The 25,194-nt window shown below is 41.7% G+C and overlaps 1 protein-coding gene and 1 long non-coding RNA gene across 2 annotated transcripts in view; one reads left to right on the top strand and one right to left on the bottom strand.

The window, feature by feature from the left end:
* Positions 1–25,194, bottom strand: part of LOC139813263 (uncharacterized) — a 107,288-nt gene that overhangs the window by 59,811 nt on the left and 22,283 nt on the right. The window lies entirely within an intron of this gene.
* On the top strand, positions 16,783–21,662 carry LOC139814145 (uncharacterized). Its single transcript, XM_071780208.1, has 4 exons — positions 16,783–19,625; positions 19,733–20,073; positions 20,171–20,288; positions 20,408–21,662. Exon 1 carries the CDS (start codon positions 16,783–16,785, stop codon positions 18,838–18,840), a length of 2,058 nt encoding a protein of 685 aa, XP_071636309.1. The 3' UTR covers positions 18,841–19,625; positions 19,733–20,073; positions 20,171–20,288; positions 20,408–21,662.

Genomic DNA, 25,194 nt, shown 5'->3' with positions numbered 1-25,194 from the left:
ACGAAATAATACACGCAATCACAATAATCCACGCTAGGGGACGACTAAATAATACACGCGATGAATGACGCAGAACGCAGCAATAAAGCTTAACGGGAGCGCGAAAACTAACATCAAATCACACACGAAATGCAATGATATAAGTCATACCCGAATGGCGATCACATAGGCCATCGAACGAGAAACTACACGCCAACGAAAGGATACTCGCATTCGTGACTTACGAAAGAGTACACGCAGTATACTGGGCACGATTCTCCTCGCCCCTCGGTCCACGCCGCGAGCGCGTGATACTTCCGCACGATACAATCCGGGGCGCGCGATATCTCCACCCGGAGGAACGCAACTCTAAGACTAACAGAAACGTGAAACCAAAAATGGAATAATCTGAAATGCACACCCCCGACTCGTTACCCCGTCGCCTCACACTCGAAGCACCGGGCGCGGTAATTAACGGGTCTACGTGCCGATACGCCCCAGACCGAACGCACGGACGAGATTCACGCCACCGTGGACGCAAGACTTACGATTAACGAGACACTAAGACTACCGGAAACGCGAAAATATACACTCGGATTAACGGAAACGCGAAAATATACACTCGGATTAACGGAAACGCGAAAATATACACTCGGATTAACGGAAACGCGAAAGCTAATAGTAGGGTGACTGTTGAGCCGATTCGCCTAATCGTTTAACACTCTCAAGGATCGTGACGCGTGGCAAGGCCGCCACGTCGCACGCCGACACGCTATCACACGCACTTATACACCGGATTGTCGAGTCGAGCGGAAAATGACCCCCCTTTTACTTTATTCACAGGGTAGCAGCGGGCGGGATCTGTCAGACCCGTAAAAATGACCTAAGCAATAATCCCGAGGGATTCACGACATTCGTGCGTAGGTCGGGAAGCGATCCTACGCACATCTCCAAAAATACGATACTTGAAACGGTACTCGACGTTCCGCCCCGCTGGCCCCGTTACCTTACTTTCGGGATTGCCGGTCGTTTACAATACTCTCGTGGTCCTCGATCCTTCCTTCTTAGTGGGCTTGTAGGGCCGCCGCCCTCGCTTAATACACCCTCGAATCAGGACTCCTCGCTGGACGTCCACGCACGCTCGAGATCGGCTCAACAGTGACGATCGTGGCGGGCCCGCTTCGCGGTCTCCTATAATTTTGGGGCGCTTCACCGCGCCGGCGGATGGCGCCACCCGGCCTATTCGGGTCGCCCGAACGCTTCCTCCTGTAACTAATATCTAAACTAAACACATGATAACTCGACAAGCGGGTACGCGCGCCGTATAAAGGGTCGAGGGGGTTCTACGTGTCCGGTCCCAGTGACGGGCACCCGGTGCAACGTCACAATATATATATATATATATATATATATATATATATATATAGTGCATTTACGTATGTTGAAAGAACGATTTAATTTTGATTTACGAATAAAAGGTTTAATTTTCGTTATTTCGTGATATAGAGTTACGTGATCGAGAGATTGTATGGGTCACGACGACTTCTGGTTTATTGACATTTATTTTGCGTTATGAATAAAAAGGTTAAGTTTATTTTGTTTGGTTTACGAAAAATTTGAGTTGTTTGGTTTTTTGACAAATACAGATTTTCCTTGGATTAAAAACCCCGACGAGATACGAGAAAAAGTCAGAGGAAAAAATTACGCGCAATCGCGCGTAGATTAATAAAGGTCATATGGACCAAACCGGTTAAACGTAAATTAACTTCAAATAGTTGACAAAATGACGCGTAGCGTAACGTAGAGGCCCAAGTATAGTTTCAGAGTCGGAAGGACTCAAGTTTGACGAGCCAGCAGCCGATGCGAGTAATCTTACGGAAAAAATGTCCGAGGGAGTTGAGAACCACGGTCGCGCCATCGACAAGCAAGGCGCGTTCACAACGAGCGAGGGAGTAAATGAGAAAACCAAACCACCGTGCGGATCGATACGAAAACAACGTGAATGAATCGCAAAAGTCGTCAATAACACGAAACGACCAGCAACGGTCCAGCGGAGCGTGCGAAACCGGAAGTCGGCTTACCATATGTGGTGGTAAGCGAACCGGGCAAACGGGCGGTGCGACCGATAAATTTACAACGCGAGGGTAATAAGAACACCCCAAAAAGAGGGTTACCACAGACAAATAACATAGCGAACGGACGGGTAACGAGATCGCCTTACCATGTGCCATGGTAAGGGAACCGCGCGAATCACGAGGTCGAATGACCGATTGACGATGTCAGAGGGCTGCGTATGTCGCGAGAACACCGCGGACACCGGCAATCGATAGGCGCGACCAAACCAACGTCGCCTCACACGCACGCCCAATCGTCGGAAACCGCACGGGCACACGCGAGCGAATCCAGCTAAAACGGTACACACGTATTGACCCGTTGTAAATGTCGCGAGTGTATATTGTTATAGAATAAACTTTACTATTTTCTGTTAACCGAGACACGCCTTCATTTTGCTAACCTCGCCACCCGTCTGCTTCTCCGCACCTCCTTCGAACCCAGGCCCGCCGCAAGCTAGATCCGCGCTTCGAAGCCAGGTTGTTTTAAACTTGCGTGCGCATAAGACAATGTGATAAACCTATATTTTCATATATTGAGTAGTAAATAACTTTTAAGTATTTTCGTACAAGAGTTGATTTACAATTAAACCAGACTACCGTGCATTTCGATAATATACATGAACTTTCGTTTGCGTTTCGATACATTCTATTGAGATACTCTTTAATCGCGAGTGTTCGGTGAATTGGTATTAATGTCTGAATACCTGTCTATAATAATAACATTCATTCGTGTTCCTCAAAGTCTGATTATATTAACCGTTTCTTCTACTATCTATTTGTGTCATTAAGTATTTCTTACGATTCGAGTAACGATCTTCCGTTTATGTGTTTTTTATATATGTGTGTTGTGACGTTGCGGCTCGCCGCACCGTCGCGGCGCCCCGCCGCCGTCACAAGGCGCGGAATTTCGCGCCCGGGGACGGACCAGGGAGGCAACGACGAGATCTCCAGGGGTCGTAATTAATCGCGTTTCCGCATTCTGATTACCTTCTTTTTTTTTATGCAATGTAATACGCGCGGCACCTCACCCACACCACGACAAACCTTCGAGGGAGTATTTGGCGAAGGAAATCAAGGACGATCGATAACCAAGGAGGGGTGGCAAACGCGGAAGCAGCAGAGATCGCGGGCTGGCGAGAGCAACGCGGCAGGCGGGCGGCACGTGCGGCAGCGACGGACGAGGCCGCCGAGAGCGGGGCCCCAAGCGCTTGGGTAAACACCCGGCTTCAGCAAATGATCTCCACAAAACACCGACCCACGGGGTGGCTGGCCACCGCCCCAGGGTCAAACCGGAGGCACACCGGCACGAGCGAAGTTCCGTCCGCCGCTAAGGACAAAAATTTGAGGAGTCGCACGCCGCCGAGGGACCGTTGCCCGCCCCCGAAGGATCTCGTATCGACAGCACTGCGCCGGGACACAGCGGGCTTGCAAGCTCGCGCCCGATTGGCTCGCGCGCCCCTCAGGGAGGGGTACCGTATCGATTCCGCAATCGAGCGGGTTTAGCGTTTCACTCTCTGGTCGTCCGTCGGCGAGATACGTTTTCTAAGATAAGCGATAGCCACCCCGAGTCGGGTATTTCGATCGTTATCTGGCGGATCAAGGATCGTTGGTGGAAGGTGACGGCGAGGAGCCCAGGAGGAGGTGTATCACCGGTGAGGTTGCCCGTAAATCGCGAAATGTAAAGCCACGACACCGCCCTCCGGTGCACGCTCTCGCTCGGGATAACGCATGTCAAGATCGAGTGTGATTTCGCGATCGATAACGAGAGCGAAGGGCCTCGGGATGGTATCGTGGCCGCGGAACCGTGGTACAAGCGTTATGGCGAATCCCTGGAGGTCGCGATAGGCGTTAATGAGTTCGATATCGCGAGTATATTGCGTTGTCCTCGCGACCTTGGTGTACGGCCGCATACGGGCCGGTACTTCGTAAATTGCGTTACCGTTTCTTCGCGTCGGGAAATTCTGGTGTTCGAGCGCCAGCGTTAGCGTATCGATTCGTGTTCGGATCTCGTTATTACGGGTTGATCGCGTAAGGTTTGCTCTCGCGTTGAGAAACTTTGCGTCCGGTATTACTTGCGTTACGTCCTATGGCGTACCTGCTCGCGATAACCTCGAATTTTGCGTTGGGATGTCGATGGCATTGTTAATCGCGGTCGAATGTCGTTCCCGCCGATTGATTAATTATGTTAGACTTGTACTCGCGTTAAGAAATTACCGGCGTTCACACGTTTCGTGCGTTTAGGTGTTACTTGCGTAGTTCTTTATGGCGTTCCGTGGTTATTAGCGATATCGCGACTCTAGTATTTCGCGTTGACCGGTATTCCGCATCATTGGAGAACCGCATTAATCCAGTATTTTACGTTAGTTATCGTATTCCTTGCTTGGTTAAATGACTCGGCGCCTCCCCGTTGCGCCCGAGCAGAATCACTCGCGTTAGGTTAAGATATCATTGCGACAGAGTTTTCGTACGGTTCCGGACGTGGTTTTCACGCAGTCCAAGCGTGACGTACCATTATTTCGCGACATTTTGCGTTGAACCTCACTCTCATTAGTGATATTAAGTGTAGTATTCTTGCGTATTATAACTTTCGACTCAAATGATTAATTGTTTGAGAATAGCGCCTTCAGCGTGTTTATTAGAGACTCAATTAATACTCCGTGGGTGTCTCGCGTCCGCATTAATATTATTTCTGTTAGATGAATCCAGACACCCCGCCACCGGCTATTCTTGATTTATTTATTGAATTTATCTTGTGTTTGATCGAAGCCGGATGGATAAACGTTGTTATTTTCTCGACAACCAGTACTCAATAAATGTTATTTTCTTTGTTATCTGACTGAGTATGAAATTAACGTGTCACCCCGCTGAATATCGCGCTGCCCTTCATTAACCCCGCCTGTGATTAGGTCAAGCTAGCCGATTTTACGCACCTCCACACTTCGTTTTGCGTCTCGTTTAGGTTTTCGCGATTTCGTGGACGCGAATGTACGCGTCTGGCGCCCAACATTCGGAACATTTCGTGGAGTATCGGAGGTGCGAGGAAATCACTGGAGAGGCCAACCATCCCGCTCTTCTAAGTCCTTTTGATCCGGCACACGTCCCGGAGCGGTCCGGAAGTGCAAAAAGTTGTGACAGTATATATATATATATATATAATTCGTAATTTATTGCATATCCCCGCAGGGTTCGCAATCTACCATCAATACTATCCTTCTCCTCTCACTTTAACCTTTTGGACCAACGGCTTAACGTCTCTTTCCGAAAGACGGAGCCCAGTTTTCTCCGCACAAGAGCCTATCTTGCACGGAGGGGCGCAGCTATCGAAAAAACATTCCATGCTTCATGGCTCTAGTGGACTCGAACCTGGTTTCTCAGATTACGAGTCTGGCGCTCTACCACTAGACCACACTGCCGCCCTTTATATATATATATATATATATTTATATCATGCAAATAATTCAATTAATAAAAAATAAATAAATTAATAATTTAATTGTATAAATTTTATCATATATACATAATATATTCCAAATAAAAAACTCGATATGTAAAATGCAATTTTAATCTTGTATTCTGATTTGTTCCTGCAGTTTATATTAAAATTAATTACTTTTACGCAATTAAATTGAATATCTCTACCATTAAGTTTTTTTGAAGATGATGAAACTCAGAGATTATTCACATTTTTAAATAAACAAGCAGTTTTACCTGGCAGAAATAAACTTAAATCTAATGTTCAATCCCAATTTTATAAAAAACAAAAAGCAGTTATTACGATTTTATTAAAAAATCAATCGAAAGTTTCATTCACAATCGATGGATGGACATCAATTGCTAATCAATCTTTTTATGGCATAACTGGTCATTTTATTGATAATGATTGGAATTTGAGATCATTAGTTATTGATTTTGCCCCATCAAATGGAAAACATACTGGCCAAGATATAGCAACACTTTTTTATGGAGTCCTAGAACAATTTGGATTGCGTAAAAAAATTCAAGGCATAACTGTCGATAATGCTGCCGCTAATACTACTTTTATGGAAAAACTCTCATATTTAATGAATTCAGATGGCGAAGTGTTCGATCCTATCAACCAACATTTTCGATGTATGGCGCACATAGCAAACTTAGGAATTCAAGACATGCTTCGTTTGTTAAAAAGTGGTTTGCAAACTGAGAAAGACAATGATTCCTTTAATGAGATTGATGAGGATGAAATTGAGGAGGATAACGATAACGATGATGATAGCATTAATGAGAAATGTGTACTTCAGAATTTGCGTACTCTCTTTAAAAAATTAAAGTATTCAGAACAATTGCGAAATAAACTCAATGCTTGCTGCGAGACAACAAATGTCAAACCTATGGCACCGATTTTAGATGTGTCAACGAGGTGGAACTCAACTTTTGAAATGATAAAATCAGCAGTAAAAATGAAACAAGCTATTAATCTACTTTGCGAAAATAATGCAAATATTCAACATCTTTCTATTACAGAAAATGATTGGCAGATATTATGTGCAGTTTTTAAACACCTTCGTATATTTAAACAATTGTCTGACGTTCTTAGTGGTGAAAAGTATGTGACACTACCACTAGCTGTGCTGACATTTAATCTTTTACTTGACAAAATTGAACAAATCATTGGAGACATGAATCAAAAACATGATCTATCAGACATAGAATATAATATCCAAACAGCACTTGTTGCTGCTCGCGATAAGCTTGTTAAACATTATCGAAAAATGAATTACATTTACTGTGCAGTATTAATTTTAGATCCGAGGCATAAAGTAGAAACATTTAAGTACACCGATTGGGGAAGAGAAATGGAACAAATGTCATTGAAAACATTTGAAAATATTTACAAAGAGCACTACTACTACCCAGAAATTAATATATTTAACTTATCGCAGGATGAAGAAGAGAGTAACACATCTGACGATGATTGTATTAATGTAAATAGATTATTTAAAAAAGGGACTAGCATTAATCTTACAAGAAATACTGCATATCGTAATAACTTTTGGAAGCAAGAAATAAATCATTATTTATCTGCTGAACGAGCTGATGCAAAGGAAGATATTCTACAGTGGTGGCATCAACATGAAAAAGTATATCCGACACTGTCTCGAATGGCTAGGGATTTCTTAGCAACACCCGCTACGTCTGTTCCTGCCGAACGATTATTTTCAAGAGCCTCTCTTATTATCCGTAAACACCGTAACAAACTCACAAAAGAATCCGCCAGATGGTTGTTATGTTTAAACTCATGGATAACATGTGATTTAGCAAATTATATACATAATTTCATGGAATAATTTAAAAACAGTATAATATGTTCTACAATAAATATTACTTTCATAATTATTTGTTTCATAATTAATTTTCTTAATTTCTAAACTGTTTTTTAATTAATTTTTGTCTTAAAATTTAATATCGAGAATAGTACCTATTTATCTCGTTTTTCCGAGAAGAGACGAGAACGAGACGAGACGAGAAAAAACAAATGACAGATAATAATCTCGAAAATATTATCTTAACGAGACGAGAAATTCTGAGACGAGATTTCGAGATTCTCGTATCAAAATGCATCACTATACTATCCTAATACCCAGCTGTCTAGGACGGCATTGAATTGTTTAATTGCATGTTCTTATTATACCTTGTATTACATATTTGTTACTTTTCAAATTAATTCCCCTTTTAACACATTCCTTTTCTCGCCAAATACTTGTTATAATTTCTAATCGATCTTTAAATTAAAATTGCAGTCCTGTGTTAGAATTGAAAATCAAAATTAGTAAACAAATTAGTATATAAATTAGTAAATAAAATTTAAGAAATATCTATATTACATTACGAGATTCAAGTTTCCCATATAAAATATAGGGAATGTAAAAGATAAATCCAGAAAGTATTTACAGAATAATTCCAATTCGGAGAGATTCTAATTCGTGAGTTGAGCGATTCAAACGAAAACATAAAATTCGCCAACAAAAAATAACAAAATGTGTGTTCGAAAGAGAGTGCAACGATAGAAAAAACCTTAACTTCTGCGAAAATTTTTGCATACAGTTTCGTGACCTGATATCAAAATTCAATCCTAATTTTGTCATTAATACAGACCAAACAGGTATTTACAAAAAATTCACATTTTTTATGACCCATATAGCAAAAAATAATTAATAAATATTTAAAAAATATTTATAATAAAGATTTTAAATATTTACTAAATATTTATATGTCCAGAATTTACATATATTAAATACACTTTCGTGTAATTAATATTTTTGAAAATATCTTTCAGGGTGCCAATATCAGTCGATCTTTAACAGAACACTCGCAAACCAAGGATCAAAGGTAATTCTTGTTCAAAGACAGAGCATAAATAAGATATTTCTGGTCCTTCGAGCCGGATCCTCGCCGGCAATCGCGATTCGGGAGTGCCTGCAAGAGAGAAGACAGCCATGAGCATGGACCAGAGCGTCCTGCTGACCGGTCAACGTGTCATCCGAGGCCGCATCTCCTGGGCAGTGGACAACCTAAAAAAGACGGGCATGCCCAACATCACTCTCAGCGCCGTGGAAACACGCATCCGCATCCTCAACGATCTCTGGGCGAAATTTGAGGCTCAGCACGACCTCATACGAGCGTGCTACAAAGACAGCTATTCTGAGAGTGAGTACGTCAAATCCGAACTCTTTGACTTAACCGAAAATACGTATCAGCGAAGCTTACTGTCCGAGTACGCGAGCCGTTTCAAGAGCGTGCCGGCCAAGTTTTTGCCGGTCAATTTGCTGTACCTGCCAGATCAGCGGAAAGACAACGTGAGTCATTTCGCATATGTCAAGAATCTGTCGCGTCTAGTGGACTCACATTTGAGTTGTGACAAAAGAAAAAAATACATTTGCGATCGGTAAGTACGCTGTACTATAACGAATACTTGTTTTCCTCTCAAGCGAGAAATTAACAAAATTTTGTTATTCTTGCAGGTGTTTGCACTACTTTATTTCAAACGACAAATTGCAGTCGCACACGGTAGACTGCCGAGAGATGAACGACTGCGCCATCCGACTACCAAGCGAGGACAACTGACTGAGTTTCAAAAATTACAACAGGAAGGAGCGGCTTCCGTTCGTGATATACGCTGACCTTGAATGCACCCTGAAGAAAACGAAAGCGGATCCGAGAACGTCCACGTACATGTCTTATCAGGTATTTAGTGTCGGGTACTACATGCATTACTTATGAAACGTTATAAAACGTTCTGAAACGTTAATGAAGAATATGACAGGCTCTCTACAGATTATATTACTTGTGCAAAATGCAAAGGTTTTTTTTGCAAAATCAACAATGCATCACTATTCTCGACGTTATTTTAAGAAAGATTTTAAAAAGAATCGTCACGTTATGATCATAGGTGGAAAAGTTACTTGCAGATTACACCATTGGTAAATAGTGTATTAAGAAAAACAGTTCCTGTAATAAAGAAAGACGTTACACGTGCTATCAGATTTGATGAGCTAGTAATTTTGTATGAAAATAAATTATGCGTTAAATACAAATCTCAACACCAGCATGATATGATACGTACCAGATTACATACTCTTAGCACTAAAAGAAATAAATAAAAATGTAGAAAACTTTATCAACAATACATCACCATTCTCGACGTTATTTTGAGAAAGATTTTAAAAAGAATCGTTGCGTTCTGATTATGGGTAGAAAAGTTGCTTGCAGATTACACCGTTGGTAAATAGTGTATTAAGAAAAATAGGATCCTTGGATAACGGCTTTCGTGGCGATAGCCGTTCTTTGCAGCAATTAATTCGCACACCGAATTAATTGCTGCAAAGAACATTATCTTAATCAGCATACGAGTGTAATATACAAATTACGCTGAACTATCCTGTGTGCGTGGACAATAATGCGTGACCTAATATGGGACTTTTATCACGACGTCCGCGACAATCTCGCGAATTGCCAAACGTGCGGAAAAAATATTGAGACGGAAAGCCAATTAATGCTGCAAAAAATGCAGTCCCACCTAAGATCGGCACACCGTACCGATATAAAAAGTCTGCGTACCTGCGTACCTTATGAGGTACGCAAGTATTATGCGGTCACAGGTCGCAGATCACGAGTTGTACGACGACGACGCGCAATCTGTCGATTGTGTGGAGAACATATTCCACATCAAGGCTCACGATTGAAGGACCACCTAACTCATCGACATCCCAATTGGAGGGATGAACTTCCTCAAGGACCTCAAGGGCGGCTACAAACTTATTGGAGAAACTTATTGCAATATGTTTGGAACGCATATCAAACATACATAGGTCGATTTGTACAGTAGTAGTCATTCGCTGAAAGTAGTCGTGGATTAACTTCCGCAGGGCCCGTATTCCGTTCCTGCCTACCGACAACTGTCGGTTCGATAAGTGTCGTTGCGCAGGTTTTTCAGCATATACGAGTGTAATATACAAATTACGCTGAACTATCCTGTGTGCGTGGACAATAATGCGTGACCTAATATAGGACTTTTATCACGACGTCCGCGACAATCTCGCGAATTGCCAAACGTGCGGAAAAAATATTGAGACGGAAAGCCAATTAATGCTGCGAAAAATGCAGTCCCACCTAAGATCGGCACACCGTACCGATATAAAAAGTCTGCGTACCTTATGAGGTACGCAAGTATTATGCGGTCACAGGTCGCAGATCACGAGTTGCACGACGACGACGCGCAATCTGTCGATTGTGTGGAGAACATATTCCACATCAAGGTTCACGATTGAAGGACCACCTAACTCATCGACATCCCAATTGGAGGGATGAACTTCCTCAAGGACCTCAAGGGCGGCTACAAACTTATTGGGGAAACTTATTGCAATATGTTTGGAACGCATATCAAACATACATAGGTCGATTTGTACAGTAGTAGTCATTCGCTGAAAGTAGTCGTGGATTAACTTCCGCAAGGCCCGTATTCCGTTCCTGCCTACCGACAACTGTCGGTTCGATAAGTGTCGTTGCGCAGGTTTTTCATATCGTGTAAAAGCTGCGCAACGACACCGACAATTGTCGGTAAGCGGATTTTAGTTCCTGTAATGAGAGAAGACGTTACATGTGCTATCAGATTTAATGAGCTAGTAACTTTGTATGCAAATAAATTATGCGTCAAATACAAATCTCAATACCAGCACGATATGATACGTACCAGAATCTTGGCATTAAGAAAAATAAATAAAAATGTAGAAAACTTTACATCAGTCATCCGAGAGTATATAATGATTGTATCAGAACAATCGAAACGTTATTCGAGTACCGATCCCATTGCGACACCAATTGTATCGCGTAGTTCGCCGTTGAACTCGAGAAATTAACGCATCGCGTAAAAAAACAACAAACCTCAATGTGACGACTGTACCATTATTGGAAATAGAAAAATATACCATTAATAGAACCTCATGTAGAAGAAACCAATATTCAATTATTGCAACTCTCAAAATTTGACACAACCTAGGTAATCCAATGTAAAATTTCCATTTCGAGAACAATTTATTACTGTAGAATGCACTCACATGTGACGGCTGTAACTAATGCACAAGCAGAATATATTATCGACATAGAAGTTCATCAATGTAAAAATATGCACAAAACAGGAACACTTATTATAAACAAAGAATCCAGATATATGGCAGTAATTAAATGCACCCCGGTAGATTGTTACGTCCTGCGAACTCCACGATTTCCCTTTTTCGCGGGAAATCCTATGCGCCTAAGACAGCCCTTAAGATTAGGATAAGTAAGCTGAGCACGAACGGTTATCGATCGGCGAGTGAGCTTTGATCTTTTCACATTCCTTCTTTTATAATCAAACTACCTATTTGCTTAGGCGACCAAAAGCGACCTTCCAAATAAATTACCGACAGACGGGGTAAACGAATATCATCTCGCACTGCAGATATGCGAGCATCGATGGTCGACGTAGATACTCGACCAAAAATTTTAGGCGATTTAACCGTCGCGGTCTCTCCTCTTTATTTTTCTTTCTAGGAAGAGCCGCTTATCGGGGTTTCGCGGCGCCATTTGGTTATGGCGTCGCGTGTTACAAAGGCAAGCGCCGATGACAGGCTGCTAGATTTTATAAACACTAGACAGCATAAGCGCAGCAACGCGACTCAATTTCAATGGGTATCGACGAACATCGATGACAGAATTTATAAACGATCTGTACGAGTACCCCCTGTTGCAGAGCACGACCAAGCATTCGTGGGCCATCAAGACCGCGACTCAGTTAGAGAAACCGCGATAACGTTATCTTTGCGCTGCAGACCGGTCGCAAAAATATCATGGCTCAAAATATTGGCTATTTCAATCACTGTAACTTGACCAATATCAAACTTTATCTAAACTCTGAATCTTATCCATACGATGACTTAAATCTAGATTTTGACAAAAATCGATACGCCCTTCTTTATAATATGTATGCGCTCAATTTGAATACATTCCTGACGTACGCTTGGACCTTTCGTCATCATCGATTGCTCCCGACAAAACGACTTTGGAACAAAAAAAAGCAAATATGTACAAACATCAGCAGAGTTGTACTATTTTGAGTGATGACGATATCATTTCTCGCTTTAGCAACGCATTTAAGGCTTTTACCAAACGCCATAGGGGTGAAACTAAAGCCCCTTGCACAATGCCAAACAACAGGCAATAGGAACAGGAAATAACCAAAAAATCGTTAATTACAACCTAAAAAGTTTGAATGCTATGATTGGTTGGCAACAGGCAATAGGCACAAAATTTCCAACGTGACGGAAACTCTGTGTCTATTGCCTGTGTCACTGTTTATTCTGCATTTATACATGATTTCTGATTTCTATTCCCTGTTCCTATTGCCTGTTGCCTGGCATTGTGCAAGGGGCTTAATATACGAAAAGTGGAAACAAATATGGCCGATAAGAGCAAGCGAAAACAGGGATAAATACGTGCGTGCGCATGACGTCATTTTCCGGGAAGTGCCGATTGTTACCGAAGCTGAACCGAATGACATCCCAGCGTCCCGTCCATCCCGATATTCCCGATCCCGATGTACTTAAAAGTATTGCGACTGTTACTGCATTGTGTTTTCTATCAGAACTTTGTATCGACGCCTTTCGAGGCCTACAACTTCCTTTTACGACGCCACTTGCGGCTTATGCGACGAGTGGGTCGCCCTGGCAAGTATTTGAGCAGTATTGCTTGACGGCTATAATTAGAAGAAGAAGATTCTTCTCCTCGATCCATTTCCACGTGATGTTCGGCAATTGTGATGACTCGCTAAATGGTATGAATTTTTTAATATAAATGTTTAAATAAAGTATCGTACATGTTCGAGATTCCGTTAACGTTGCGCCGTCCGATCAGATGGCAGCATCGATTGGGTATCGACGCCAGATCACCGCGGCAGCTTGCGCACGCACGGGCGCGCTCATCGCTAACGTCTTCCTCGCGATATTCAGAGTCGTACAAATAGCCGCGCAGTGATCAGACGCACGACGTGTGCTCTGTGCATTTTGGATTGTGACTACACATTGAAGTGCCCACCGCAGTGATTACAGCTGCCGAGATACTGCATTAACATGTAAAGCGACCGCTCATCCAGCTCTACTCGGATACATCAACACGACGACTCAGGCTCACATGTGCGCGAGTGCCGACCGCCACGTGTCTTACCGGCTCACGGGCTAATCATCACGAGGAGGGCAATTAATATAACTGCCTCGCCCACTCACGAACGATATACAAAGACTTCTTATGTTTAGTGAACTCCGAAAGACTGCCCACCACTCTCAGGTCAGACTGTATATATCTATTCTCGTATTAAAGACGGCTCAGACTGTGTTCTGAGTTACATTTTATATTACAGAATAATTAATTAACACCTTCCACGCGCGTCCTTCTCATCCCGCTTCCATCGCCGGGATTAATCAGCGATTTCGCGAACATTTGGTCCTTCGAGCCGGATGCGTGGAACTTAAAATGTAGCTCGGACACAGATCATGTGAACAGGGCATGCCTTTCACGACATGCCACGTGGACATTATCGCGCGCTTCCGCGAGTGAAGTACAGACATTCTCACGCGCGCTCGCGAGTGTTACACAAACATGTTCACGCGCTCCCGCGAGTGTAAATAGACATTTTCACGTGCTCAATACATGACCTTAACGACTCTCGATTCGCATAGTGTTTTTCTCACGCGTCTCTCGAACGTTCTCGGTTCGTGCAGCATTTCTTACACGTGTCTCGACTTTTGTCAGGTATTTCATCGTGCGCAGCTCAGGGACGACTCAACATGACGGAACCCGCAAAGGTGGGTACGGGCGGTACGGAGACCACGACGCCGCTGCTCGAGGTACCACCGGCTCGCACATCGGAACGCCAAGCCTCACCCGTGCGCTTGTCCACGGAGCTCACCCTAAATGAACCGACTGGCAACGGTGCGGAATACTGGCGAGACGCCACCATCTTGTGCAAAGGACACGTCATTAGAGAAGATTTTCTACATCTCAATGCATCTCGAGAAGGTGCATAAAGCGTTTCTCAAGGAGCACGCATATTTTGAAGTTACTTGGCCGGCGGCGCTCAGACAACATGAATGCTTAAAAACAATGTTCACTCCACGGCGCCGCGGCGGCGCGATTACATGGCTGCCCGTCGCGTTATTCAAGGGCGCATATCCAAACCGTTGCAGTCCTCGCGTGACAATCAGCGGCTGCCGGACATCAACATCCCGTCGTTCAAGGGCAATTACGCTGCATGGCCCACGTCTCGCGACCTATTCAATGCCGTTATCTACGACAACCGACGCCTCACCGACGTGGAAAACCTTCATTATCTGCGACTCTCACTTGAAGGCACACCCGCTCACTCAGCTCATCTCCGGACACAACGTCCGCTCATGTAAAAACTCACGGGCGTGCAAGAAGTGCACCAACCGACACCACACGATGCTGCATGAGGCTCATCAGTCGAGCTCATTAGCGAAGCCAACCACCAGCTCAACTGCGACAGCTCAATAGGAAAATGGTTCAATCGTTGCTCACTTCTCGTTGGCCCGCTCATCACACTCAACATTACTCGCTACGGCCCTGGCTCAGATCAGCTCATCAATTAATACTCAGCGGGTACGGCTTCTCATCGATTCAAGTTCAGAACTTACATTTGTTTCAGAATCTCTCGCTCGTCAGCTCAACATTACTCGTCATTCCGTCATTCTCATCACTGGAATTCAATGTGGCGGAAAGGCGACGCAAACTCGAGGAGCTGCATTGCTTAAGCTCCGCTCACTTCACTCAAGAACAGACGTCATTATTCAAGCTCACATTCTGCAGACGTTAACGAACATCCTGCCATCCTTCAACGCTGCATCACAGGAATGGCCGCTTCTCACCAAGTTGACCTGGGCTGATCCAGATTTCCTAACACCACGGCCAGTGGATATCATCATTGGAGCTGACTCATATGGGCAGATCATCAAGCCCAACATCATCAAACAAGATACATTGATGCCAATTGCGCAGCTCTCAATTTTCGGATGGCTCGTTCTCGGACCTGTCGACACATCATCATCAGCATCTGCTGCAGTGCATCATGCATCGATTCAAAAGAGGGAAGATGCTCTCGACGAGTTACTGTCGAGATTTTGGACACAGGAAAAAGTGCCTGCGAGCAACAATCTTGAGCTTACTCCTGACGAGCAAAGATTTGAAGAACAGTTCAAGAGTACTGTTTCACGGGATTCAACAGGTCGATACACAGTTCGACTTACACTGAAATCATCACTTGATACTCTTGGCGATTCGTATCTCACTGCGCATCAATGTTTGAAAAGTTTACAAAGAAGACTCTCACGAGATGACAACTATCGACGTCTGTATCATTAGTTTATGACAGAATATCGAGAGCTCAATCACATGAAGAAGGCTTCACCCGTTTCTAGTCAGCACACACAATATTATTTGCCACATCACGGAGTGCTCAGACCAGAGACCAGACAGTGCAACCACACCATTACGTGTGGTATTTGATGGCTCGAGTGCATCTACCAGGAGCCAAGCTGCATTTCGACATCACCGATGTTTTGCTCTGGATTCGACAAGTTCGACACTTAGTTGCCACTGACATCACCAAAGGGTATAGGCAGATCAACGTGCATGAAGATGACTGAAATCTGCAACGGACGCGCTGGATAGATGAACAACTCAATGAAGTGCCATATCATCTAACAACGGTCGACATGTTGATGACAATTTTGGAGGCGCCGACACCGTTCAGCAGGTAGTAGAATTCAATACTGCTCAACGGACTTATGCATGGCGGGCGGCTTCCCATTAGCAAGGTGGCACGCGACTCATCAAGACGTACTCACTGCGGTTCAAGCAGAAAAAGACCAGGGCTCACAAACTACATTGACGATTGCGTAACCAAAAGACTCGGATTACGATGGCTTCCTCAAGAAGATTCATTCACATTCTCAACAAGGATCTCGTCGCACACCGATCATCTCACCAAACGCCTTGCTTGGTCTGAAGTGACTCAGATACTCGATCCACTGGGCTTTGTATCACCAGTGGTGATCAAGGCAAAGATGCTCTTGCAGGAGCTTTGGCTACATAAAGCTCCAATGGGATGAACCACTGCCATCCCAGCTCTCATCACGGTGGCTCATTATCAGAAAAGAACTCACAAGCTTGCAAGCTCTCAATACCTCGGTGGTACAACCAAGGTAGCACCTCTCAAACTACATGGAGTACCTCGTCAGTGGAATTTCACGGCTTTTCTGATACTTCTCAACTGGCAATGGCTGCAGTCGTATTTATCACCGTCCACGGCTCTAAGGGCGCCACGGTTTCATTGGTGTGCTCCAAAACTAAGGTAGCACCACTCAAACGACTCACCATCCCGAGACTTGAACTCACCGCAGCACTGCTGCTCTCAAGACTCATGCAATACGTTCAAGCCACCTTGAAGTTGAACGTTACAGCAACTCACCTGTGGACGGACTCTGTTGTGACACTCACGTGGATCAAATCTCATGCATCGCGCTGGAAGGATTTTGTGAGAAATCGAGTTTCTCAAATTCAAGAGCTCACTGCAAACGCACATTGGAAATACGTACCAGGTACGTCCAACCCAGCCGACTGCGCATCACGAGGATTAAGTACTGCTCAACCCCAAAGCCACTCATTATGGTGGACGGGACCACCGTGGATACTCACCCCTGAAGCATGGCCATCACAACCCGCGCTTTCGGACGAGTTGAGCGCGCATGAGGCTCGTCCTGGCATTGCGCTACATGCGGCCGCATCTCAAACGGACTATCACTGGGACCTGATATATAGGTACTCAACTCTCAATAAATTATCGAAAATAACAGCTCTTTGTTTCAGATTCATATCGCTTCTGAGAAAGCGCCGATACAAGCCACTGGACTTGCACTCAGCTTTGGAGGAGGCCAGATTATTCTGGATCAAGGCTACTCAAGCGGCATACTTCACGCACGAGATCAAGATGCTCACGGCCAACTCGAGACTACCAACTGCTCACGCATTCAGTCGATTGACTGCGTATATAGACGCTCAAGGGATCATCCGAGTTGGCGGCCGCCTCAACCTCAACCAATCAGCACTAGCTCAAGACAACAAACATCAGGCGATTTTGCCTCGCCACTCACGGTTCTCAACCCTGATCATTGCACACGCCCATCTGCGTACCCTGCATGGAGGAACACAGCTGACATTGGCTCATGTCAGGCAACAATACTGGATTATCGGCGGACGGGCTCCGGTGAAGTCTCATATTTTACGGTGTGTCGTGTGTGCTCGGCAGAGGGGGATCCGTGCTCATCAACTGATGGGCCAACTACCTCTCTCTCGGGTTACGCCGTCACGTCCGTTTACTCATACAGGAGTTGACTATGCCGGACCGCTCACCATCAAGACATGGAAGGGACAAGGTGCGAAAACCTACAAGGGATGGATCTGTGTGTTCGTTTGCTTCTCCACCTCCGCAATTCACCTCAAAGTAGTCAGTGACTACTCATCAGAAGGATTCATAGCAGCCTTCCGAAGATTCTCAGCCAGAAGGGGAATTGCTCAGACCATGTATTCGGACTGCGGGACAACATTCATTGGAGCAGACGCCGCGCTCAAGAAAATGTTCATCCAGAGTTCCCAAAAACATCAACGAATCGCTCAAATTCTACAACGTGATTACACCAGATGGGAGTTCAACCCACCAAGCGCTCCACACATGGGGGGCAAGTGGGAGGCGGTGGTGAAATCCGTGAAGTTTCATCTGAGACGGACTATCGGGGAGACTCTACTCACGACGGAAGAACTCACAACGTTGCTTACGCAAATCGAGGCCATTCTCAACTCGCGGCCTTTAGAACCGTTGAGTGACGACCCTGAAGACGTCTCAGCGCTCACACCAGGTCATTTCCTCATTGGAGGTCCAATCACTACCATACCCGAGCCATCTCTGATTGACCTAGCAACCTCACGACTATCTCGGTGGCAGCTCATCCAGCAGCGTGTTCAACATTTTTGGGCACAATGGTCGGCTCATTATCTGCAACGCCAGCAGGCGATATCCAAGTGGCATCATCCTAACAACAACATCAAGGTGAATTCCATCGTGCTGCTCACCAACGAACGCTCTCCACCGTGCAAATGGCCAGAGTAACAGCTTTGCACCCCGGCAAGGATGGACTCACCAGGGTGGTTACCCTCAAGACGGCCACCACGACACTCACTCGGCCAAGTGCCAAGCTTGCCATAATATACCCATTTCAACCGGATGAAGGATCAAGAGTAAGGAATCATCAACAAGGTTGCTGATGGCGGGCGGAATGTTCGAGATTCCGTTAACGTTGCGCCGTCCGATCAGATGGCAGCATCGATCGGGTATCGACGCCAGATCACCGCGGCAGCTTGCGCACGCACGGGCGCGCTCATCGCCAACGTCTTTCTCGCGATATTCAGAGTCGTACAAATGGCCGCGCAGTGATCAGACGCACGACGTGTGCTCTGTGCATTTTGGATTGTGACTACACATTGAAGTGCCCACCGCAGTGATTACAGCTGCCGAGATACTGCATTAATATGTAAAGCGACCGCTCATCCAGCTCTACTCGGGTACATCAACACGACGACTCAGGCTCACATGTGCGCGAGTGCCGACCGCCACGTGTCTTACCAGCTCACGGGCTAATCATCACGAGGAGGGCAATTAATATAACTGCCTCGCCCACTCACGAACGATATACAAAGACTTCTTATGTTTAGTGAACTCCAAAAGACTGCCCACCACTCTCAGGTCAGACTGTATATATCTATTCCCGTACTAAAGACGGCTCAGACTGTGTTCTGAGTTACATTTTATATTACAGAATAATTAATTAACACCTTCCACGTGCGTCCTTCTCATCCCGCTTCCATCGCCGGGATTAATCAGCGATTTCGCAAACAGTACATATATATTATTTTATCGCGTCTTTTGAGGTTAAGATCGATTAATTTATAAATACGTAATTATTTGTAACGCTATATTTATTATTTCTATTTCTATTTATTAGTAATTTAATCGAGAGAGGAAACAGATGGGAGATCAAAAGAGGATTCAACAAAGATCTCAAGAAATCCTTCAGCAAAGCTGCCATCGCTATAATCGACGCATCCTCTAAGCAACTAAGATCTCCCGTGGACGACTCGATCTGTTTTCGCAACTCTCGAACGATTCGAACATTCGCAAACTTGCGGAATATGTCCTGCTTGAACGGACCTTTCGCGAATAATTGTTGCACAATCCTGCGCCGTCTTGTCGGAGTCGACCGTGATCTTCTTGCAGTCAGTGTGCGTGTCGTTGTCATGGTACATAACTTGAATGTTCGTGTTCGACGGATCCTTACTTCTTTAAGTAAGTAAACATTATATTTAAGTGTACTTTGCATACATTGACCAGTGTCAATAATATGATTGTTTTCAACTAATTCTTTAATTCTATTTAATTTCAGCTATCTGTATCATAAAATATGTAGAAAGGTCATATTTGACATGGAAAGGAATCTTTTTGTGGAAAGAAAACGTTTTTGCCATGTCAATAGAATGGTTTCAACGGTGCAGTTATTTTGTGTAAGTTATATTTACACAATATTATGAAATATAATTATGTACAACATTTATGTGACACGTTTGTGTAAACGATTATTGTAACAATTATGGTTTCATATGCTTTCGTAACATTTTTCCAGGAGTTGCACAAGATCATCTACATGTGCAGGATGGTCTCTTCTGTTGGCGGAGTTGTCTACATAATGGCATTTTTGCGTGGAATGGTTAAATAAGTTAGTAAGATGATATGATGTAATATTAGTATATATTATTACATAAGGTATGTAATGTCCCGATTTCTTACATGCATACGAGTCATTTTCTATAATATTAATAATATTATGAGTTCCAAACTTTCGTTGAAATTTCGTGTCTTTGAAATTGGGATCACTTTCTTATTCCCTCGTAGTGTCAGTTACATCATATGTAATTTTTTTGTTATCATGCCTCTTCGCAAGAAATTTTCTTGCAGTTTCCTAAATGCAATAATGGGTATTAATGGTGCAAAGGTGGGCTTGAAAAAGTACAAAATAAACATTTTTATAGATTCCCCACAAACGCAGCCGTTAACGTGCAATGGAAAAAGATTTGTGGCATCAATCTAACTGAAAATTGTCGTAATAAATATATTTGCGAGGATCATTTTAAAAAAGAAGATTTTGTAAATTTTACAAAACACGCATTGAACCCTTTCGTAGTTCCTTCTCAATTACAAAGTGACTCCAATTTATGTCCGATAGAAATTTCAACACCTTTCCAAAATGATTCGGAAGCTACTAATTATTGTCAACCACTAAATTCGGTAAATTCACTTGTATCCAATGATTTAAACAGTACGTCTACTGTTAGTCAAGCTACTGCTGACAATATTTCCAATAAGATTGATAGTAACATTGCCTCTGAAGATATTTATGTTAACTTAGTAGAACAAAGTTTAGATACACAGATTGATAATAACATTGCCTCTGAAAATATTTCTGTTAACTTAAACGTAGAACAAAGTTTAGATACACACATTGAAAGCGTTAATGATAACAGTTTCAATAATATTTCATATACTATAAAGTCAAACAATTGTATCTGTGAAGATGCAAATTGCCAACGTGGCGATAGCGATGACAATGATGATACAATAGTTACGGATAATTTGACAGAACGTAATGAAATTATACCAACAAGGAAACGAAAAACTGGTTTCTTGACAGAGGTAGTCGGAGAGCTGACGACGAATTTAGGGAATGTATTTTAGGCAAGTTAAAATAACAAAAAAATAATATTTTATTAATTGGTGAATCTCTAGAATCCTGAGTCAGGCAGAGGGTTTGCGGTTATTTCGCTACTGCGCAACCTATGACATTTGCAAAAAAATAAATAAAAAATATATCTTTTAGGCAACTTGAAATTTGTTTAATCTTTAATTTTAGCATCTATTTAACCCAGAAATAAAAATCCCAGACTATTTTTTGGGTATTTTAAAGTATAACCTGACCCTCCCGAATATATTTAATAATTATACCTCAAAAATATACTTTAGGCATTCTGAAATTTTTATAGCATGTTTATTAAATAATATTAAAAATACGTGTAAATCGCCAGACGAATTAAACGGTTTTTAATAATTCCCTGACGCGAATAAAGATTTAAAATGAATGCGACAAAAAAGTCTTATGCGTAGCCATAAGTGCGAGAGAGATGGTTAAGGACCTAAGTAGGGTTGCACGAGACCAAGACAAGACAATATTTATAAAAATATTGTATTGGTATTGAAAATTTTGGAAATTTTAATCTTGTCTTGGTCTTGATGAATATTCGTAGCAAAAATCTCGTCTTGTCTTGTTCTGTCTTGAGTTTATTAATAATTTTTATCTAATCTTAAATAATCGTTTAAAGTAATATTTTATATAATTTTAATAATATTTAACATGATTTAACATATATTACTATTATTACTTTTTATGCATTTATTTATTTTTTATAATACTAAATATATTAGGTAAATCTGAAGAATTTGGGCCTCCTCACCGATTTCGTTGAACTTAGGCTTAATCGACGCGTTTTTGCGTGAAACGACCGAATCTGGCAGAAAAAAGCGTCGCTCTGCCCCGCGACGCGAGATATTACCATATATTATATGTGCGTGTGTGTATGTGCGTATTACATACACGCGACTTACATGAAATGTCTGCGTTTGTTTTCTCCAAATTTCTTCCACTGGAAGTATAAATATGCTGCATTCCGAAATTCACTATAATGTGCGTGACACAAACTATAAATTTGTAGTACTGGCAGTGAATATCGGAACGCAGCCTATATTGAAATCTATAATATACGTACCCTATAGATTTTTAGTATGCTCGCGGTGGGAGAAATTAGGAGAAAACAAATGCAGGCGATAGTGATTTGTTTAACAGACTCGCGCAGATTCTCTCTGTTGCATGTCACTGCCGGTCACTGCGTGTCGCGTCGCCGAGACTCACCGGTCGCTGCGTTAGCGTTTTACATCAAATAAGAGAGTTCTTCTTGTTAATTGTTCGAACAACTGTTTTGTCGTATACTTTTAATAAAAATGAAACGCAGTAAATCTAATATAAATCCAACCATAAAAGTCAGGCCAAGTACTTCTACTGAACATGAAAATGGTGACGAAAATGATGACGAAAGTACGGGAGAAGTTATAATTAAAATGAAACGCAGTAAATCTAATATAAATCCAACCATAAAAGTCAAGCCAAATACTTCTACTGAACATGAAAGTGGTGATGAAAGTGGTGACGAAAATGATGACGAAAGTACGGGAGAAGTTATAATTAAACAGTGCAATTATAAGACCTATTTTAAATATGAAACAAGAAACAATGAAAGAGTTGGCGTATGTTTATTGTGTCAAAAGAAAAATATAACGAAGGAATTAAAAATGAAAAACAGTAACACCACGGGATTAAAAAAACACTTGGAGAGAAATCATGAAAAAGCATATGAACACTTATTTGGATCAAAAGCAATAAAACGTAAAACATTGGTAGAAAATCAAAAAACTATGGATGTATTTCTAAATGTAAGTATTAAAATTAAATTTTATAAATTATGTATAACGTATTATTAAATCCGTACTATTTTTATATTACATAAGAATGTGTAATGGTAAAGAGTGCAAGACATGTACATGTAAAAGTATCTTATTTACCCCTCATTTTGTATTGGGTAGATTGAATAGATCAATAATATAAAATTTTATATATTTATTTTATATTTATATGACATATTATTGTCTTTATAGCTTTTTTATATGTATGTTTATATAAATAATCTTTTGCGTGCTTTTTGTACTTATACACATACACACATTATTATACATACTACTTATACACATTCTTTCTTTACATTATTCTGCAATTATATTTATCTACTTTAAATTTACTGCATGTGTGCAGAATAAATATACATCTTCTTTCAACAAATTCTGCACAGATTGTTGATGTCTTTATTTTTTATTATGCATATGTATTTATATTTTTTAACACTTAAACTTTGCTTTCTTTACTGTTTTTAATTACACAGGCACACAAAAAAAAGTGTTTTGGCCGAGACACTACACTAGTGTATTCCCATGTATTTTGACCCGCTGAATCCGAATCCGAAGTCAGAATTGTCAGTTTGGCTCTCAATTCCGAGCAAACCTCAAAAAATGGTGCGCGCGCGTGTGTGCGGATCTTTAAACTATTAATATTAAAAGCCATGATTTATACACTGACAGAATTTTCGCTAAGAATTTACTGTAATAAATTATGTTATTTTATAGAATATAAAGATATTCAAATGGCGGAAGAAATAAAACAGAAAGAGGAAGAAAAACGAAAATTTAAAGATGACAGTGGAGACGAACCTGAAAAAGAAAAAAAAAGAAAACCGAAAAAGAAAAAAGGAAATGCATGAAAACATGTTATACTAAAATTTTTCTAACAAAATATTTAAATAAATTGTTAAATTTTTTTTTATAAACATTTTTGGAGAATAAAACATGTCTTTAATAAATTATTTAAAATAGTGTAAACGTTTATTGGAAGAAGCATATTTATAATTATTTAAGATTTAATAACGATATTGCTATCGTAGAGGAAAGACGGAGGGAAAGATAGAGGGATATAGAAGAATTTGTTTACAGAGTAAGTGAATATTAATTATAATTAAACGAAATTACAGAATGGCTTTTAACTCTATCGATTAAAAAAAAACAGGCCGATATCTCAATATTTGCGGAAGTTAGAGCAACCACGGACATTTTTAAAAAAATTCAAAATTTTTTTAAAAAAGAACCCTTTTACCGATCATCGCCAAATTCAATACCAATCTTCCTTGAATGATACTCTATTTATTAAAAAAAAATATTATGTAAATATCTATATATATAAAATAGAATGTCTGTATGTATAAATGTATGTACGTCTGTTCTTTATACACTCTTAAACTATTCAATCAAATTTTTACCAAAAGTATATAAAATAATCCGATTCGCCTCAATCTACCCTAAGTTATTTGATGGATAGTCAATCCTCAAAACCGATCCTCAAAAAATTTAAATTCGACGTTTTTGAACATAAGCAACACATTGGCATCGAAAACTCAAAAAACAATTTTTACTTCGGTTTTTCCTACCCCTATTTTCATATATAATTCTTTTAAATTTAGTCGATTAGACAGCTTTATATACGATCAAAATTATGGACCTTTGATCGCGTATAAAGCTGGGTCTAATCAACCAATGGCATCGAAAACTCAAAAAACAATTTTTACTTCGGTCTTTTCTACCCCTATTTCATATATAATTCTTTTAAATTTGGTTGATTAGACTTAGCTTTATATGCGATCAAAATTATGGACCTTTGATCGCGTATAAAGCTGGGTCTAATCAACCAAATCTTAAAAAATT

The sequence above is a fragment of the Temnothorax longispinosus genome, chromosome 1, assembly GCF_030848805.1.
Source record: "Temnothorax longispinosus isolate EJ_2023e chromosome 1, Tlon_JGU_v1, whole genome shotgun sequence".
Classification (NCBI taxonomy): Eukaryota; Metazoa; Arthropoda; class Insecta; order Hymenoptera; family Formicidae; genus Temnothorax; species Temnothorax longispinosus.
Note: the sequence above shows the minus strand (reverse complement) of the source record. Positions and strands in the feature narration are given on the sequence as shown.

Bases quoted from the DNA above. Each gene is read 5' to 3' on its own strand.
- LOC139814145 (XM_071780208.1), top strand. From the start codon at position 16,783: ATGAACCACTGCCATCCCAGCTCTCATCACGGTGGCTCATTATCAGAA.